Source organism: Mirounga angustirostris, unplaced genomic scaffold, assembly GCF_029215605.1.
Source record: "Mirounga angustirostris isolate CCGP_5_RB_7025 unplaced genomic scaffold, mMirAng1.0.hap1 SCAF_9, whole genome shotgun sequence".
Taxonomy (NCBI): Eukaryota; Metazoa; Chordata; class Mammalia; order Carnivora; family Phocidae; genus Mirounga; species Mirounga angustirostris.
Genome location: NW_026991717.1, coordinates 28,511,464 through 28,532,282, shown reverse-complemented (window position 1 = coordinate 28,532,282; position 20,819 = coordinate 28,511,464). Strand labels below are relative to the sequence as shown.

General features: G+C 40.9%; 1 protein-coding gene across 2 annotated transcripts in view; it reads left to right on the top strand.

Moving 5' to 3' along the window:
* OCA2 (OCA2 melanosomal transmembrane protein) overlaps nt 1–20,819 on the top strand; it is a 561,894-nt gene that overhangs the window by 101,256 nt on the left and 439,819 nt on the right. For both annotated transcript variants that reach the window (XM_064570041.1, XM_064570040.1), the window contains 3 exons: nt 1,492–1,652; nt 3,458–3,540; nt 4,797–4,950. In XM_064570041.1, coding sequence (XP_064426111.1) covers nt 1,492–1,652; nt 3,458–3,540; nt 4,797–4,950 — 398 coding nt within the window. The remainder of the gene's footprint in view (nt 1–1,491; nt 1,653–3,457; nt 3,541–4,796; nt 4,951–20,819) is intronic.

Below are 20,819 nucleotides of genomic sequence, written 5' to 3'. Positions count from 1 at the left end.
ATTTCTTGGAATGCAATAAATGCTCCACAAACATTCTTTAAATCTGAGGGTGAAGGCACTGCTTTTCTAATGTTAGCCTCTAGGTGGTGCTGTTCCTTCCGGGTTTCTGCAAGGTCTCTTGGAATCCTTTCTGAACTGAAATATTTCTCCCCACCGTGTATCTTGTGTTTGCCCTGGGGAAAGACCAAGACACGAGTAATTTTGGCAGAAGCAGCAGTGTCTCTTTGGGCCTTTTCTTGGTACATCGTGCCTCATGCGTGACTTCTGTTTTCCATTTGTCCTTGATGGAGCCCAAGTAGTAGCATAAGTATGTGGAGAGGCTTTCCAACTAAGTGCGGGGGACTGCTGCTCAGTCTGGGCTCTCATATGGGCAACAGTGCTGATAAAACCCTTTCTTTACCAGGATGTTTTTTGTACAACTGGTTTTTTTAAACCAGTGCATTTTGCTGGAGGAAATAGGTAATGAAAAAAGATTAACCATTCACTGGCCCTTGATACTCACAGTAAATCTTGTGTACACTCTGGCAACAGTGAGGTTGTGCCTTTTCCCTAAGTCTGTTCCATAAACCGCCTGTTTCTTCTAGGGTTTTAAGGAAGAGTAAAGGAATTGGCTACTGAATCCTCCTACAGTCAGTGAGCTGCTGCTAAGACTTTTGAGACCTCATACAAAGCTTAGACTATTTTGAGATTCATTTTTCCACCTACAACAGTTTTCTCCTCTGGATCAAAATAACTAGGCTAGCCGCTGTGTAGAATCCATGTCATGACCCCCAGAACCTTGCAGCAGAGGCAAGACTTGGCCCAGAGCAGAGAGAGAAGGGTTGAGTAGCATGGGCTCCTACATTTGTGCAACACCCAAATGCAGGATGTTGGTGCTAAGGGGAAGCCTACAGTGGGGCTTAAGTGCCATGGAAATTATATTTTGTGGGGGGAAAGCCTCTTTACCTGATAATTTTTCCCTGATCAAGAGTCCTTCACACGCTTTGAAGAAATTTCTCTCCTTTCACTACAGTGCATGTCATTTATTTAGCTGGCTTCAGAATTCTTATTTTCAATTCTCTTTGTGATTTCTCATTCTAAAAATAGAGACCTGGCACCTAAGGATTTGGACATGGATGTGGATCAGTTTATCTGTTCATTAATGCAGCCGTCCTGTCTACTAGCTCATGGTGGGTCCAGGAACTTGGGCAGGAGTTTTATGCTGGCTGCAAAATGTGGAAGCAGAGATCATGGTAGAATGGGGAGATACCACTTAAAGGTTAAAACAGAGGATTTGAAATGCATGCGATCAGACATTGCAAAACCAACTGCATGTCAGGAGTGAAGTGCTAAGGAGATAAGGAGTGGTCAAAGTCTGCAGTACAGTTGTCAGAAACAGCCTGGATAGGTATTTCTCTGTGCACCTTCTAAGGAGGGTGCTCACTGGGTGGGTGGTGAGGGGACTTCAGGCCTCTCTTCCTTGCTTTGTGGTTCACCTTGACTTTGCCTCAGCTTCGAATCTCACCAGCCACATGGACTCCACACTGCTCCAGGTGGATCTGGCAGGGGCCCTGGTGGCCGGTGGCCCAAGTCATACCGGGAGAGAAGAACATATCATGGTGGAGGTGACCCAGGCTGACGTTCCAGGCTCCAGGCGGTGGCGGCCACAGCAGGTTACACTTATAAGTTATTTGAAAGGAATTGTAAAAACTCATTTCATCTCTTTATAAATTGAGTTTCCTTTTGAATGGATTTGATGGGAAGCCATAAGGCAATGGCACCATTATTAGGCAAAACCTATCTTTTGCTTTGTCTTTGACTCTTTTTTCCTTTTGTTTAAGACAGTTATAAAACTCTTGCCATTTCAGTAAAATGAGGCTTGCAAGTTATTTAATTCACATGATTTTACTGGGCAATTCAGGAAAACATTATATATTTGAAAGCAGTTTTGTTGTTAAAGCACAATTAAACCTGGGCTTTACCCCATGGTACGGAAGGTATTTCAACACCACAGTTCTCTTGGGTTTGGGGACACTTGCCTAAGACTTGCATAGTTTCCCAAAGCTTCTGCTTCTAAAGTGATAGGCTCTTGTGCTTAGTGTCTCCTAGACAAAACCTTTAGCTCCTGTCCTTCGAAGGCAAGGAGAGCCAACATTGGTGTTGTCACCATGGCCCAGAGCCCAGACAAGGCCTGGCCCCTCTCTGTGCATCCTGACCTGTACCCCAAGTCCTGGCCTGATGACCCCCTGGGATTATCATGGTGACTTGTCTATGAAGTTCATGGGTTTTCCCTATTATAATCAATAGGAGGAAACCCTGCTGGTGCACAATGCTATGTCATCCAAAATGAGCATCTGATGGGTTACTGCACCCCTCGCATTTTCCTGCCATGCAAAGCAGGGTCCACAGAGCAAAAGCCTCATAATGAATGAGGCTGCAGTTTCATGGGTGATGGTCTGTGCAGCACCAGTGTTCTGAACCAGTTGCCTTGGCCTTGGTCTTAGGATGTAAACTTCACTTCCTCGTGTGTGGTGTACAACCGGCTGGCAAGGCCTTCTCATTAAAGGCGGGGTAGGCACACATCTGCCTGCTCTGTCTGTGGGCCTTGTGTGGGGGAAGATGTGACCTTTTGCAGCCTGCTGACACAGCTGCCTGCCCATGGGGCTCTACTCCGCTCTAGTGTCACACACAAATCCAGCTCAGAAACACGAAGAACACAAGAGATCTTTACTAATGGATTTTTTCTGATATACTCTTTCCAAATACTGAAGTGTTTTAAGAGAACTTATGAACTCTCATTTATGCTTTGACCAATTTCAGAGTTCCTATTTTCATTTACTTTATGATTTGTGGGCAGCAAAACTCCTGTCCTCCCATTGAAGTTTCCCTGGCCCTTTCGCTCCCCCAGCTAGCCCCTCCCTCTATGCTCACATCTGGTCCCCCTCAGCTGGTTTCTCCACTGCCCTGCTTAGGACAGGAACATGTGGGGTGGATTTGCCTGCAGCAAAGGAAGCTTCATCCTTGGGTCCTACCTCCCATGGACTCCTGTAACATGGGTGTGAAGGTTTTCTGCCTCCAATTTGCAAGCAGGAAGCAGTTCTAAGCAAGCATTTCTTGTGAATTGCCTCAGAGGGCTCAGAAGATCCCAAGTCTCGTATAAAGTGCAGTGATTTCTTTTTCTCATAATAAATCATATTTACTTCTATATCTTTGTACCCTTTATACTAATTCTGTATTTGTACTTCCGTATTCTTTTTTTTTTTTTTCTTAAAGCCCTCTATGTTGTGGAAATTTCCAGTTCTGCACAGCTTGGATATGCTCTAGTGTCAGGGATGTGGGAGCTGTATACAAAGTCCTTGCTGTTCCTCTTTTTCTTCTTTTCTTATTCTAAACTAACACCTACAGTGAATAGCACTGAATCCCAGGTGATGGTTCAGGTTCAAAGCCTTACTCTGATATTACGTTTCAACTTTTATAGGTCACTCAGAATTGGACAGTATTTTTAAATCCGAGAAGAAGTGAGCACTTGGTGGTGAGCAGGACCTTTGAGATACTGAGCAGGTGGGTCTCAAGTGATCAAGGATCTTGGGGGAAGGTCTCCTCTGGACATTTTCACTTAAAAAGTTTGACCTGTGGGACTCCAATTTTTGGCACAAATAGCCAGATCAGTTATGTGGTTTGGATGGGATGCTCTAACTGTATAGACTAGGAACATGAAGGATGTAGGAGGGCATCATAACACTCACTCTCTGTGAGTGTCAGGAAATGAGGATTGATTGCAGGGTCCATTTTGAAGCAAATGATATTTTTAGTTGATGCTTTAATTTCATTAATATTATGAAGCTCCACAATGGGGAATTCCAGGAAATTTTAGGATTATTTCTCTTTTTCTTTAATGCCGCTCCATATTATGTCTATATGAGTTTGCTAGGCCTGCCATAACAAATACCACAGAGTGTATGACTTAAACAGTAGAAATTTATTTCCTCAGGGGTTCAGCAGGATTTGTCTCTTCAGAGTACTCTCTCCTTGGCTTCGTCTCCCTGTGTTTTTCTGTGGACTTTTCTGTGTGTGTGTGTCTGTCCCAATCCCTTCTTGTAAGGACACTAGTCATACTGTATTAGGGACCACATCAGTGACCTCATTTTAACTTAATCACCTCTGTAAAGACTCTATCTCTAAATATAGTCACATTCTGAAGTTTTGAGGGTTAGGGTGTCAACATCTATATTTTGGGGACACAGTTCAGCTCAGAATAGTTACTGACTAAACTTTTAGAAAAGTGCTTTAATTTCACCATGCCACATACTGTTGATTACTTGGATGCCTCTTGTTCCAGGTTCTTTTCCCCACCATCTGTGACAGCCTGTCTACGTGTTCTCAGGTTGCACATGGCCCTTTTTTGAATCTCCCACATGTGAGAATGGTTGGCTTTGCTATTTGTTAGCAGGTAAAGCAGTCAGTGTGTAATGAGGAGAGAGAAAATTAAATGGCTAGAACCAATGTGAAAGTCCTTGCTCCCTGTTAATTGTTGGAGTGGCACCTGCCACGAGGCAGACACTGCCAGATGAGGGGGCCTACATCATATGGACCTGGCCATAGGGAGGCTGTGTCTGCATCTTACACTGCTCATATGCACTCAGAGCACCTCATCTGCCAAGTCAGACATTGGGCTAAATCACTGTGAGGTCAGTTTGGGCTCTGGTTATGGCCATGGATGACTTGTGTTGGGAAGGACACCAAGGAAGCAGGCACTAATTGTTGACATAGAGTGTGGTTTCCCTTACTAGTGGTAATATTTTTGCTTCATTCTGCAGAGATACTGTTTCTATCAGCATTCGAGCCTCCCTCCAGCAGACACAGGCAGTTCCTCTTTTGATGGCTCATCAATACCTCCGTGCAAGCATAGAAGCACAAGTGACCATTGCTGTGGTCATCCTTGCTGGGGTCTACATGCTGATTATATTTGAGGTAACTTTCATGCCAGCTTTCTAAGATTTATCTGTGCTCACAAGTAAGTGTCTTTCAACATGAAGGTGCTCTGGATGGGCTCAGTTCTGCTTCTTAATCAAACTGCAATGGCATCTTTCCTAAAAAGGAAGATTCCATCATTCTAGGTAGAAATTGATCTGTACTGGAATATTTGCTGAATCTTGGCAACTGACACATGCAAGATGAGTTTTAGCAGGCCCCAGCAAAAGTTTACCTGAGAAAATTGAATATGTACATGAGTTTCTCACCCTTACTCTGCTGCTTACTTGAAGTGTGATGCTGGGGCGGTAAGTGTTGAATCTCTCTGAGATGCATATTAGAATGCCCCCATTTGCTTCATAGGATTGTGTATATTCAGGGACTTGAGAGACCTTGGGCTATGTGGGGGGAGGGATTATTATCTGTTATGTTTATCAACTCAGCTAATGAGCCTTTTCACAATTGATCTCATGTCTTATAAATTCCATGTTTCTGGGAAACTAAGTTCGGCTCTGCCTTTAATAGCATGGAGCAAAATGCAGACACTGCCTGGATGGGTTGGTCCATTATTAATTTAATCATGAAACCAGATATACAGCAACACATTGATGGGATGTCAGTAGAGGATGTGATTCTGAAGAGGTATTTCTTCTTGAGTGTAGGATAGGTATGAGAAATACCTTGGAGTTGTCAAGGAAATGGCCTGCAGCAGAAGTGGCCAGGAAAGTTCCAGAAGTTTGCCCGTGGTTGTCTAGTCTACCTGGTGAGGAATGTTTGCTCCAGTAAGTTGAGCCCCAAGTTCCAACAAGATCCAATCATTGATTTAGTTGTTATATCTCTTATGTCTTCTTTATTCCAGAGTAGCTCTATTCTCTCCATTCTTTTTCTGTTTTCCTCTCAATCAATATTATCATGTTTCAGGGTTCCTTGGATTACCTACACACTGTGATTTTCTAGAAGAACTTACAGACTCAGAGGCAGCTGTGCCCTGTGTGGGCTGTGGTTTATTACCATGACCAGCAGTGGGGAAAGCCGTATCAGGCAGTCTGGAGCAGTCCAGGAGCAGGGTTCTGAAAGATCTCCTTTCCAAGAAGGGGGCCATATCGAAAATGCTTCTTCCTCCAATAGTAGTGTTTCTGCCCATGGCAGCTTGCTTGAGACTCAGCCAAGGTTTTTGATGGGGGCTTGTCATATAGGTGCCCTCAGCCCACCAAAGTCCCAACCTCCCAGAAAGAAAACAGGTGTTAACAGTAAATCACATTTTTATACAAAGAGTTTAGGCATGTTAGTATGGCTTAATGCAATGCCCTAAGCCTACAGAACAATCATATCTCTCTGTAACATAAGGAACATTCCAAAAGCCAGTACCCAGATGCCAGCCAAGGGCCAGCCCCAGAGCAAGATCTTCTAAAGGCCCTTCTAATGATGGCAATTTCAGGCCTGCCAGGTTAAGTCTTTACTGTACCACCATCTAGATGAAAAATTCCATTCTCTGGGAGAAGATATTTGCAAATGACTTATCAGATAAAGGGCTAGTATCCAAAATCTATAAAGAATTATCAAACTCAACACAGAAAAACAAATAATCCAGTCAAGAAATGGACAGAAGACATGAACAGACATTTCTCCGAAGAAGACATACAAATAGCAAATAGACCCATGAAAAAATACTCCACATCACTTGGCATCAGGGAAATACAAATCAAAACCTCAGTGAGATACCACCTCACACCAGTCAGAATGGCTAAAATTAACAACTCAGGAAACAACAGATGTTGGTGAAGATGCAGAGAAAGGGGAACCCTCTTACATTGTTGGTGGGAATGCAAGCTGGTGCAGTCATTCTGTAAAACAGTATGGAGGTTCCTCAAAAAGTTAAAAATAGAGCTACCCTACAACCCAGCAATTGCACTACTAGGTATTTATTCAAAGGACACAAACATAGTGATTCAGAGGGGCACATGCACCCCAATGTTTATAGCAGCAATGTCCACAACTGCCAAACTATGGAAAGAGCCCAGATGTCCATCGACAAATGAATGGAGAAAGAAGTGGTATATATAGACAATGGAATATTATTTGGCTGTCAAAAAGAATGAAATCTTGCCATTTGCAATAATGTGGATGGAACTAGAGGGTATTATGCTAAGCAAAGTAACTCAGAGAAAGACAAGTATCAGATGATTTCACTCATATGTGGAATTTAAGAAACAAAACAGATGAACATATGGGAAGGGAAGGAAAAGTAAAATAAGATAAAAACAGAGAGGGAGACAGACCATAAGAGACTCTTAACTATAGGGAACAAACTGAGGGTTGCTGGAGGGGAGGTGGAAGGGGGGGAGGGATAACTGGGTGATGGGCATTAAGGAGGGCACTTGAAGTAATGAGCACTAGATGTTATATGCAACTGATGAATCACTAAATTCTACCTCTGAAACTAATAATATGCTATATTTAATTAATTGATTTTAAATTAAAAAAAAAAAAAAAGAAAAATCCCATTCTGGGGTTCTGTAGAATATCCTGTATCCTGTAATGGGCTAATGGGCTTTTCATGGGATTAATTTCTTATTCTAGTCCCTCTATTTCCTATGAACTACAACTTATATCTGAAGCCTTCAGGTTTTATTTTGGGACCCATGTACGTATGTCACAGGTATTCTGCAAGTTTGGATTGCAACAAGGAGGACTGTGATGTCTAGGTGTCCCCCTTTCAGGGATGCTGAGATTGCTTAGTGAGTTTAGATGGGGGCAGTTTGGCCCAGTGATTATCAAGTTCCCTGTGACCTTTGCTCCTAATGGTTATAATATCCACCAGGAACCATTAGCATTTGCAATAAATTTTCTAATTCTGTCATTCTATCCGCATTTATAAATGATTCATTGTGTATTGAAGAATTTTCTCCCACCCAATTTCATTAATGGGAAACACACTTAATGCCAGAAACACAAGATACATTATTTTTCTTTGGTTATCAATTTTCATAGGAATGAGTTGTTCCCTTAGCAACTTCCAGTGATATCAACTGAGTTTATTTTGTGCCTGTCTCCCATTTTCTGAATATCATTTTGAACTTATGATTATGAACTTATGGGTTTAATAAAGTCAATGTACTTAAATCAGTTGCAGTCATTAGTAATTTAAAAAATTACAGCCCAATGCCAACTTATTTTTGAGGAGACTTCTCTATTATTCTAGAATCTGTCTTTCTTGTATAATTGTCCAAACTTTCAAAATTATATAATTTGTAAATATTTATTAATCTTTCATTAATTAATAGCAGTTATTAATAGCCATTCAGAAAAAACTTTTCCCTTCCTCTCAGCAGCTGTGGAGGTGATAAATTCCTGTAAAGAAGTTAATTCAACATTATGGAGAAACAAAAAGCGAACAATTGAGAAGAAACCAGAAAATTAGTTCATTGATATGGCTCATTGAGGGTACCCTCAGATTCTTTTAAAAAATTTTTTTTATTTAGCTGGGGGGAAAAGATGGCAGAGGAGTATGGGACCCTATTCCAACTGGTCCCTGGAATTGAGCTGGATATCTACCAGACCACTCTGAACACCCATGAAATCAGCATGAGATGTAAGAAGATAGATCTGGATCTCTACAAACAGAATATCGCAGGCAGTTGGTTTCAAAGTATGAAGTAGGGAGCCGTAATTCCATGGACAGATATCGGAGGATAAATGGAATGTGGAGGGAGCCTGGCTGTGGGGATCCTACACTGCCAGTGAGTGATAACCTCCTGCGCTGGGGATGGGGCACAGACTCTCAGACCAGTAGTGGCAGGGAGAGGATATCAGGGCAGCCCTCTGGGTTAAAACCTGGAGTGGCAGGGCCACGCGAGTGAACTGGGGGCAGCTGGCAGTTTTAGAAGCACAAAGGGCAGAGACATGCCCTGACCTGGAGACGAGGACTGGGAGCACTGCTGAGGGGCACACAACATAGGACGCTGCAGTTTATAGCAGCACAGACAAAAATGGAGATAGTGTGGCCTGGAGAGTTCACTGAAGAACAGACTGCAATCTCTCTGCTCTGAGGCAGAGGGTTGGAAACAGTCTCTTCTGCTCTGACTCTTGGAAGAGACGCGGAAAGCCACCAGGGAAAGCTGCCAGAGAACAAAAGCCCCCCAAAACTGGTTTTCACTGAGCCCATCCCCTGCCACCGGAGGCAGGGAAACTCTGCCCAAACAGGGTTGCCCTGAGTAACAGCATGGCAGGCCCCTCCCCCAGAAGATAGGCTGGGAAAACAAGAGGCCAGCAACCCTAAAGTCCCTAGAAAACAGGTGCATGCATCTTGCTTGGGTTGTGGTCAATAATTTGGACTCTATACATTCCCTCAACCACTCCTCAACAGAATGACTAGGAAGAGGAACTCCCAAAATAGGAAAGACTCAGAGACTGTGACTTATGCCACAGATTTACAAATGGATTCAGATATAACCAAGATGTCAGAGATGGAATTCAGGCTAGCAATTGTGAAGACAATAGCTAGAATGGAGAAGTCAATCAATGGGAACATAGGACTGGGAGCACTGCTGAGGGGCAGTTGTGAAGACAATGGCTAGAATGGAGAAATCAATTAATGGCAACATAGAGTCTCTAAGGGCAGAAATAAAAGGTGAATTGGCAGAACTTAAAAATGCTATCAATGAGAGCCAATCTAATCTAGATAATCTAACAGCTAGAGTAAACGAGAAAGAAGAATGGATTAGTGATCTAGAAGACAAACTGATAGAAAAGAAGGAAAATGAGGAGGCTTGGGAGAAACAGCTTAAAATCCATGAAGACAGAATTAAATAAGGGATGCCATGAAATGTTGCAATGTCAGAATTATTGGGATCCTGGAGGGGGTGGAGAGAGAGAGAGAGAGGACTAGAACATATATTTGAGCAAATCATAGCTGAGAACTTCCCTAATCTGGGGAATGAAACAAACATTCGTGTCCTTGAGGCAGAGAGGACCACGCCCCCCAGATCAAGGAGAACAGATCAACACCCCAGCACATAGTAGTAAAACTCGCAAATCTTAGAACCAAGGAAACCATCTTAAGGGCAGTTAGGGGAAGAGATTCCTTACGTACAGAGGGAGGAACATCAGAATAATGTCAGACCTATTCACAGAGACCTGGCAAGCCAGAAAGGCCTGGCAAGACATATTCAGGGTACTAAATGAGAAGAACATGCATCCAAGAATACTTTATCCAGCAAGGCTTTCATTTAGAATGGATGGAGAGATGCAGAGCTTCCAAGACCCAGAGAAACTGAAAGAATATGTGACCACTAAGCCAGCCCTGCAAGAAATATTAAGGGGGGGGTCTATAAAAGAAGAAAGATCCCAAGAGTGATCTACAACAGAAGTTTACAGGGACAATCTATAAAAACAAGTTCTTCACAGGCAATATGATGACAATTAATTCATATCTTTCAATAATCACTCTCAACGTGAATGGCCTAAACGCTCCCATAAAATGGCACAGGGTTGCAGATTGGATAAAAAGACAGAACCCATCCATATGCTATGTACAAGAGACTCATTTTGAACCTAAAGATAGATCCAGACTGAAAGTGAAGGGATGGAGACCCATCTTCCACGCCAGCGGACCTCAAAAGAAAACTGGGGTAGCAATTCTTATATCAGACAAATTAGATTTTAAACTAAAGACTGTAGTTAGAGACACAGAAGGACACTATATCATTCTTAAAGGGTCTGTCCAACAAGAAGATCTAACAATTTTAAATATCTATGCCCCCAACATGGAAGCAGCCATCTACACAAGCCAACTGTTAACCCAAATAAAGAGTCATACTGATAGCAATACGTTAATTGTAGAAGACCTCAATACTCCACTCTCAGCAATAGACAAATCATCTAAACAGAAAATCAACAAAGAAACAAGAGCTTTGAATAACACACTGGGCCAGATGGACCTCATAGATATATATAGAACATTCCACCCTAAAACAACAGAATACTCATTCTTCTTGAGAGCACATGGAACTTTCTCCAGAATAGACCACATACTGGGTCACAAATCAGGCCTCAGCTGATACCAAAAGACTGAGATTATTCCCCTGCATATTCTCAGACCATAATGCTTTAAAACTGGAACTCAGTCACAAGAAAAAATTTGGCAGAAATTCAAACACTTGGAAGCTAAAGACCACTCTGCTCAAGAATGTTTGGGTCAACCGAGAAATCAAAGAAGAACTTAAACAATTCATGGAAACCAATGAGAATGAAAACACAGTGGTCCAAAACCTATGGGATACTGCAAAGGCGATCCTAAGGGGGAAATACATAGCCATTCAAGCCTCACTCAAAAAAATAGAAAAATCCCAACTCTACACCTTAAAGAGCTAGAGAAAAAGCAACAAACGATGCCTAAGCCATGTATTAGAAGAGAAATAATTAAGATTAGAGCAGAGATCAATGAATTAGAAACCAGAAACAAGGTAGATCAGATCAATGAAACTAGAAGCTGGTTCTTTGACAGAATTAATAAGAACAATAAACCACCAGCCAGACTTATCAGGAGAGATGAACCATGAGAGACTATGGACTCTGAGAAAGGAACTGAGGGTTCTGGAGGGGTTGGGGTGGGGGATGGGTTAGCCCGGTGATGGATATTAAGGAGCGCACGTACTGCATGGAGCACTGGGTGTTATACGAAAATAATGAATCATGGATCACTGCATCAAAAGCTAATGATATATTGTTTGGTGACTAACATAACATAATAAAATAAAATTTAAAAAATTTATTTAAATTTAATTAACATTTACTGCATTATTAGTTTCAGAGGTAGAATTTAGTGATTCATCAGTTGCATATAACATCTAGTGCTCATTACTTCAAGTGCCCTCCTTAATGCCCATCACCCAGTTATCCCTCCCCCCCTTCCACCTCCCCTCCAGCAACCCTCAGTTTGTTCCCTATAGTTAAGAGTCTCTTATGGTCTGTCTCCCTCTCTGTTTTTATCTTATTTTACTTTTCCTTCCCTTCCCATATGTTCATCTGTTTTGTTTCTTAAATTCCACATATGAGTGAAATCATCTGATACTTGTCTTTCTCTGAGTTACTTTGCTTAGCATAATACCCTCTAGTTCCATCCACATCATTGCAAATGGCAAGATTTCATTCTTTTTGACAGCCAAATAATATTCCATTGTCTATATATACCACTTCTTTCTCCATTCATTTGTCGATGGACATCTGGGCTCTTTCCATAGTTTGGCAGTTGTGGACATTGCTGCTATAAACATTGGGGTGCATGTGCCCCTCTGAATCACTATGTTTGTGTCCTTTGAATAAATACCTAGTAGTGCAATTGCTGGGTTGTAGGGTAGCTCTATTTTTAACTTTTTGAGGAAACTCCATACTGTTTTACAGAATGACTGCACCAGCTTGCATTCCCACCAACAATGTAAGAGGGTTCCCCTTTCTCTGCATCCTCACCAACATCTGTTGTTTCCTGAGTTGTTAATTTTAGCCATTCTGACTGGTGTGAGGTGGTATCTCACTGAGGTTTTGATTTGTATTTCCCTGATGCCAAGTGATGTGGAGTATTTTTTCATGGGTCTGTTGGCCATTTGTTTGTTTGTTTGTTTTTTAGATTTTATTTATTTGAGAGAGAGAGTAAGAGTTATTTGAGAGAGAAAGAGAACACAAGCAGGAGGAAGGGCAGCAAGAGAAGCAGACTCCTCATTGAGCAGGGAGCCTGACTCAGGGATCAATCCCAGGATCCTGGGATCATGACCTGAGTCTAAGGCAGACATTTAACCAACTGAGCCACCCAGTCATCACTCTGTTGGCCATTTGTATGTCTTCTTTGGAGAAATGTCTGTTCATGTCTTCTGTCTGTTTCTTGACTGGATTATTTGTTTTTTCTGTGTTGAGTTTGAGAAGTTCTTTATAGATTTTGGGTACTAGTCTTTTATCTGATAATTCATTTGCAAATATCTTCTCCCATTCCATAGGTTGCCTTTTAGTTTTGTTGACTATTTCCCTTGTTGTGAAAAAGCTTTTTATCTTAAAAAATTAAAAAAAAATTTTTTTATTATGTTATGTTAGTTACCATACTACATCTTTAGTTTTTGATGTAGTGTTCCATGATTCGTTGTTTGTGTATAACATGCAGTGCTCCATGCAATATGTGCCCTACTTAATATCCATCACTGGGCTAACTGATCCCCCCCACCTCCCCTCTAAAACCTCAGTTTGTTTCCTGGAGTCCATAGTCTCTCATGGTTTGTCTCCCCCTCTGATTTCCCCCCCTTCATTTTTCCCTTCCTTCTCCTAATATCCTCCATGCTATTCCTTATATTCCACAAGTAAGTGAAACCATATGATAATTGACTTTCTCTGCTTGACTTATTTCACTTAGCATAAAAAAAAAAGCTTTTTATCTTGATAAAGTCCCAATAGTTCATTTTTGCTTTTTTTCCCTTCTCTTTGGAGATGTGTCTAGAAAGAAGTTGCTGTGGCTGAGGTCAAAGATGTTGCTCCCTGTGTTCTCCTCTAAGATTTTGATGGATTTCTATCTCACATTTAGGTCTTTCCTCCATTTTGAGGTTATTTTTGTGTATGGTGTAAGAAAGTGGTCTATTTTCATTCTTTTGCATGTGGTTGTCCAATTTTCCCAACATCATTTGTTGAAGAGGCTGTCTTTTTTCCATCAGATATTCTTTCCTGCCTTGTTGAAGATTAGTTGGTCATAGGGTTGAGGTTCCATTTCTGGGTTCTCTATTCTGTTCCATTGATCTATGTGTCTGTTTTTGTGCCGGTACCATACTGTCTTGATGATGACAACTTTGTAATAGAGCTTGAAGTCCACACTTGTGGTGCCGCCAGCTTTGCTTTTCTTTTTCAACATTCCTTTGGCTATTTGCGGGGGGGGGGGGTTCTTCCTTAGATCCATACAAATTTTAGGATTGTTTTCTTCAGCTCTGTGAAAAATGCCAATGGTATTTTGATAGGAATTGCATTGAATGTGTAGATTGCTCTGGGTAGCATAGACATTTTAAGAACATTTGTTCTACCAATTCATGAGCATGGAATGTTCTTCCATCTTCTTATGTCTTCTTCAATTTCTTTCCTAAGTGTTTTATAGTTTTCAGAGTACAGATCCTTTACCTCTTTGGTTATGTTTATGCCTAGGTACCTTATGGTTTTTGGTGCAGTTGTAAATTGGATCAATTCCTTGATTTCCCTTTCTTTTGCTTCACTGTCAGTGTATAGAAATGCAAGTGACTTCTGTGCATTGATATATCATTCAACTTTGCTGAATTCCTGTATCAGTTCTAGTAATTTTTGGGTGGAGTTATTCAGCTTTTCTACATAGGGTATTATGTCTTCTGTGGAGAGTGAAAGTTTGACTTCTTTGCCAATTTGGATGCTTTTTGTTTCTTTTTGTTGTCTGACAGCTGAGCCTAGGAGTTCCAGTACTATGTTGAACAACAGTGGTGAGAGTGGACATCCCTGTCATTTTCCTGAGCTTAGGGGAAAAGCTCTTGGTTTTTCCTCATTGAGGATGATATTTGCTGTGGGTCTTTCATATATGGCTTTTATGTTATTGAGGTATTTTTCCTCTTTCCCAACACTGCAGAGAGTTTTTATCAAGAAAGGATGCTGTTTTTTTGTCAAATGCCTTTTTCTCCATCTATTGAGACAATCATATGGTTCTTGTCCATTCTTTTATTAATGTGGTATATCAAATTGATTGATTTGTGGATGTTGAACCGCCCTTGCAGCCCAGGAATAAATACCACTTGGGCATGGTGAATGATGCTTTTAATGTACTGTTGGATACTATTAGCTAGTATCTTGGTGAGAATTTTTGCGTCTATGTTGAACAGGGATATTGATCTGTAATTCTCCTTTTTGGTGGAGTCTTTGGTTTTGGGATCAAGGTAATGCTGGCCTCATAGAATGAGTTTGGAAGTTTTCCATTTCTATTTTTTGGAACTTTTTCAGAAGAATAGGTATTAATTCTTCTTTAAATGTTTGGTAGAATTCCTCTGGGAGGCCATCTGGCCCTGGACTCCTGTTTGTTGGGAGATTTTTGATTACTGCTTCAATTTCCTTGCTGGTTATGGGTCTGTTCAGGGTTTCTATTTCTTCCTGTTTCAGTTTTGGTAGGTTTTATGTTCCAGGACTGTATCCATTTTTTCCAGATTGACTAATTTGGTGGCATATAATTGCTCATAATATTCTCTTCAATTGATTATATTTCCTTGGTGTTGGTTGTGGACCTCTCCTCTTTCATTCATGATTTTATTTATTTGGATCCTTTCTCTCTTCTTTTTGATAGGTCTGGCTAGGGGTTTTTTGATCTTATTAATTCTTTCAAAGAACCAGCTCCTAGCTTCGTTGATCTATTCTACTGTTGTTTTTTTTAAAATTTCTATATCATTGATTTTTCCTCTAATCTTTATTATTTCTTTTCTCCTGCTGGATTTAGGCTTTATTTGCTGTTTTTTTCTCCAGCTCCTTTAGGTGTAGGGTTAGGTTGTGTATATGAGACTTTCTTGTTTCTTGAGGAAGGCCTATGTTGCTGCTTCCCTCTTAGGACTGCCTTTGCTGCATCCCAAAGGTTCTGAACTATCGTGTTTTCATTTTCATTTGTTTCTATGTATTTTTAAAATTCTTCTTTGATTTCCTCATTGACCCTTTCATTCTTTAATAGGAGGTTATAACTTCTGTGTATTTTTAGTCCTTTCAAATTTTTTCTTGTGGTTGACTTCAACTTTTGAAGCACTGTGGTCTGAAAATATGCATGTCAGTCTTTTTGTACTGGTTGAGGCCTGATTTATGACCCAGCATGTGATCTATTCTGGAGAATGTTCCATGTGCACTTGAGAAGAATGTGTATTCTGTTGCTTTAGGATAAAATGCTCTGAATATATCTTTGAAGTTCATCTGGTCCAGTGTATCATTCAAAGCCCTTGTTCCTTGTTGCAATTCTGCTTAGATGATCTGTCCCTTGCAGTGAGTGGGGTGTTAAAGTCCCCTACTATTATTGTATAATTATCAATGAGTTTCTTTAATTTTTTTATTAGTTGGTTTATATATTTGACTGCTCCAAAATTGAGGGCATACATATTTACAATTGTTAGATCTTCTTGTTGTATAGATTCTTTAAGTTTGATGTAGTGTCTTTCTTCATCTCTTATTACAGTCTTTGGTTGAAATCTAGTTTATGTGATATAAGGACTCCAGCTTTCTTTTGATGTCCATTTACATGATCAGTGCTTCTCCACCCCCTCACTTTCAATCTGGAGGTGTCTTTGGGTTTAAAATGAGTCTCTTGTAAGCAGCATATTGATGGGTCTTTTTTTTTTTAATCCATTCTAGTACTGTATGTCTTTTGATTGGAGCATTTAGTCCATTTACGTTCAGAGTAATTATTGAAATATATGCATCTAGTGCCATTTTATTACTTGTAAAGTTGCTGTTCCTCTAGATTGTCTCTGTTCCTTTCCAGTATTTGTTACTTTTGGGTTCTTTCTCTGCTCACAGGGTCCCCATTAATATTTCTTGCAGGGCTGGGTTAGTGTTCACGAATTCCTTGTTTTTGTTTGTTGGAAACTCTTTATCTCTCCTTGTATTTTTTTTTAATTTTATTTTATTACATTATGTTAGTCACCATATAATACATCATTATCTCCTTGTATTTTGAATGACAACCTTGCTAGGTAAAGTATTCTTGGCTGCGTATTTTTCCCATTTAGCACCTTTAATATATCATATCAGCCCTTCCTGGCCTTCAAGGTCTCTGTGGACAGGTCTGCTGCCAGCCTTATGATTCTACCCTTGTAGGATAAGGGCCTCTTGTCCTGAGCTGCTTTCAGGATTTTCTCTTTATCTTTGAAATTTGCAGGCTTCACTGTAGTATGTTGAGGTATTGACCTATTTTTATTGAAATTGAGGGGGGTCTCTGTGCCTCCTGGACTTGAATGCCTGTTTCCTTCCCCAGATTAAGGAAATTCTCAGCTATAATTCATTCAAATAAACCTCTGTCCCTCTTTCCCTCTCCTCATATTCTGGGGCCCCATTATCCAGATATTATTTTACTTTATGGAATCACTGAGTTTTCTAAGGCTTCCTTTGTGATCCAATAGCTTTCTTTCTCTTTTCTTTTCAGCTTCCTTATTTTCCATCATTTTATCTTCTATATCACTGACTCTTCTGCCTCATTCACCCTCACTTTTTAGAGCCTCTATTTGGGACTGTAACTTGGTAATATAATTTTTAATTTAGGCCTGACTAGATTTTAGTTCTTTAATTTCTACAATAAGAGATTCTCTAGTGTCTTCCATGTTTTTTTTTTTTCAATTCCAGCTAGTATCTTTATAATCATTTTAAATTCTAGTTTAGACATCTTACTTATATCCATATTGATTGAATCCCTGGCAGTGAGTACTACCTCCTGTTCTTTCTTTTGGGGTGACTTTCTCTGTCCTGTCATTTTGTCCAGAAAAGAATAGAAGCTAGAAAGAGAAAATCACCACCACCACCACCACCACAACAAAACAAACCAAAATCAGAAAAAAAAACCCCCAAAACAAAGAAGGAAAAAGTAAATAAGAAACAAAACAGAACAAAACAGAAAACTACATCCTGGGTGTGTTTTGGTGTACTTGTTAAAATAAACTAGATTCCCCAAGAAATGGGCAGAAGACATGAACAGACATTTTTCCAGAGAAGACGTCCAAATGGCCAACAGACCCATGAAAAAGTGCTCAATATCGCTCGGCATCAGGGAAATCCAAATCAAAACCTCAATGAGATACCACCTCACACCAGTCAGAATGGCTAAAATTAACAAGTCAGGAAACGACAGATGTTGGCGGGGATGCGGAGAAAGGGGAACCCTCCTACACTGTTGGTGGGAATGCAAACTGGTGCAGCCACTCTGGAAAACTGTATGGAGGTTCCTCAAAAAGTTGAAAATAGAGCTACCATACGATCCAGCAATTGCACTAGTGGGTATTTACCCCAAAGATACAAAAGTAGGGATCCGAAGGGGTACGTGCACCCCGATGTTTATAGCAGCAATGTCCACAATAGCCAAACTGTGGAAAGAGCCAAGATGTCCATCGACAGATGAATGGATAAAGAAGAAGTGGTATATATATACAATGGAATATTATGCAGCCATCAAAAGGAATGAGATCTTGCCATTTGCAACGACGTGGATGGAACTGGAGGGTATTATGTTGAGTGAAATAAGTCAAACAGAGAAAGACATGTATCATATGATCTCACTGATATGAGGAATTCTTAATCGCAGGAAACAAACTGAGTGTTGTTGGAGTGGGGGGTGGGGTGGGAGGGATGGGGTGACTGGGTGATAGACACTGGGGAGGGTATGTGCTCTGGTAAGCGCTGTGAATTGTGCAAGACTGTTGAATCTCAGATCTGTACCTCTGAAACAAATAATGCAATATGTTAAGAAACAAAAAAAAAAAAAAGAAGAAGAAGAAGGTAGCGGGAGGGGAAGAATGAAGCGGGGGAAATCGGAGGGGTAGACGAACCATGAGAGACAATGGACTCTGAAAAACAAACAGGGTTCTAGAGGGGAGGGGGGTGGGAGGATGGGTTAGCCTGGTGGTGGGTATTGAGGAGGGCACATTCTGCATGGAGCACTGGGTGTTGTGCACAAACAATGAATCATGGAACACTTCATCTAAAACTAATGTTGTAATGTATGGGGATTAACATAAGAATAAAAATAAATAAATAAATAAACTAGATTCCCAAAATAGGAAAGAAAGAAAGCTTATATATATACATAGATATGTATAAAACATATCTATATATATACACAAAAATAAAATGAATTAAAATAAAATACAAGGAAAGGAAACAAAAACCAAAATATAAAAATATGTAATATATATAAAAATAAAATTAAAAAAGAATAAAAATGAGTTGAAAAAATAAGAAAATAACTGAATATTTAATACTGAATGACTAAAGAAAAAAAACAACAACATATGCTATATACTGTTTTCCCCAAGAACTGAAGCTTTGGAGCCCTCTATGATCTGTAAACTTGGTGCTATCCAGTTGTTCGTGCTGGTCTTCTGGGGGAGGGTCTTGTTGCACTGATTCTCAGGTGCACTTGAACTATTGTAATTGTGCCTCCTTTGCCAGGAGGGTGGGCTCAGTGTAAGCAGCTCTGGATTCCACTAGGTGGTGCTGTTTTGCTCCCTGAAGGCTCTCCGCACCGATGGGTGGGATGAATATGGTGGCACCCCACTTTCTAGACTGGGAGGTAAAAGTTCACACCCCCTACTCTTCAATGATCCTTGGCAGAAAGGCAGTCAATTACTCTTGTCTCTGTGGTTATGTCCAAACTCTGTGTGCACCCAGCCTGTGACCTACTGTTTTTACCTCAGGCAGGCGACTGAGTTTCAAAACTCCAAATTTTATGGACTCCTGCCTCGCAGACCCCACGATGTTCCTCCCAGAGGAGGGAGGCAGGGGTCTTGCCAGGCTTCTGCCTTTTGGTGGACCCCTGCCAGGAAAGCAGTCACACAACCGTGCAGGATTTCGCAGTTTATGGCAACACAGAGCAGAAAGCCTGCACCTAGGCTCACTGTTTTCAGCAGGCTTCTCCCCTCTTGTGCCTGGGGACTCTGCTGCACTCATGACCCCCTATTCTTTTTGTGACCCCTGGGGATCCTGAGACCATGTTTTCCCACCCAGGATTCCATCCCACTTTGCCACCTGAGCACCTTTAAAAAAGGGATGTCCCCCACTGTAGCAGACTTCTAAAAGTTCCAATTTTGCATCCTGCTGCTTATAATAATACTTTGCAGTAGCCTCCTTAAGCAGGCTCCCTTCCCTCCACTGTATCCTTAGATATATTACCCTGGATTCAAGTCTCTGCACCTCCTACCTTCCAAAAAGTGGTACCTTTTCTACTTGTAGAATTGCAGGCTTTCTTTTCTCATATCTCTGATTGATTTTGCAGATGTTCAGAATGATTTGATAACTATCTAGCTATATTCAAGGGACCAAACTTAGGGTCCCCTACTCCTCCACCATCTTAACTCCACCTTCCACCCTCAGACTCTGTAAAAGTCAGTCAGGTGAACTGGTGCCCCTCAGCATAAGGCATTACTCCTCTGCTGCTCAATATTATAATGTACTGGCTACATTATCTGTTAAAAACCTTTTTTTTTTTTTGTTATTGTTTTGAAATAATTACAGATTCACAGGGGGTTACAAAGAAACGTACAGGGAAGTCCTGTGCATACTTCCCCAGCCTTCCTCAATATTAACATGCTATGCAACTACGATTTAATAATATCAAGACCAAGCAGTTGGCATTGGTACAATCCATAGAGCTTATTTAGATTTCATGTGTGTGTGTGTGTGTGTGTATTTGCATGTATGGCTGTATGCAATCTTATGTGTATAGCCTTCTGTAACCACCACTGCAGTAAAGATACTCAAACTGTACCATTACCACAGAGTCCGTGTGATAGCCCTCTGTAGCCACAGTCATCCCCTTCCCCATCATCCCTAAGGCCTGGCAACTATAATTTGGTTATTTCACCAATGCTTTGTAATGGGATAATGTAGTATGTATCCTTTTTTTTTTTTAAAGATTTTATTTATTTATTCATGAGAGACAGGGAGAGAGAGAGAGGCAGAGGCAGAGGGAGAAGCAGGCTCCCTGCTAAGCAGGGAGCCCAACGCGGGACTCGATCCCAGGACCCTGGGATCATGACCTGAGCCGAAAGCAGACGCTTAACCATCTGAGCCACCCAGGCGCCCTGTATCCTTTTGAGATAGGCTTTTTTCAACTCAGCATGATTTCCTTGAGGCTCATTCAAAGTGTTGCA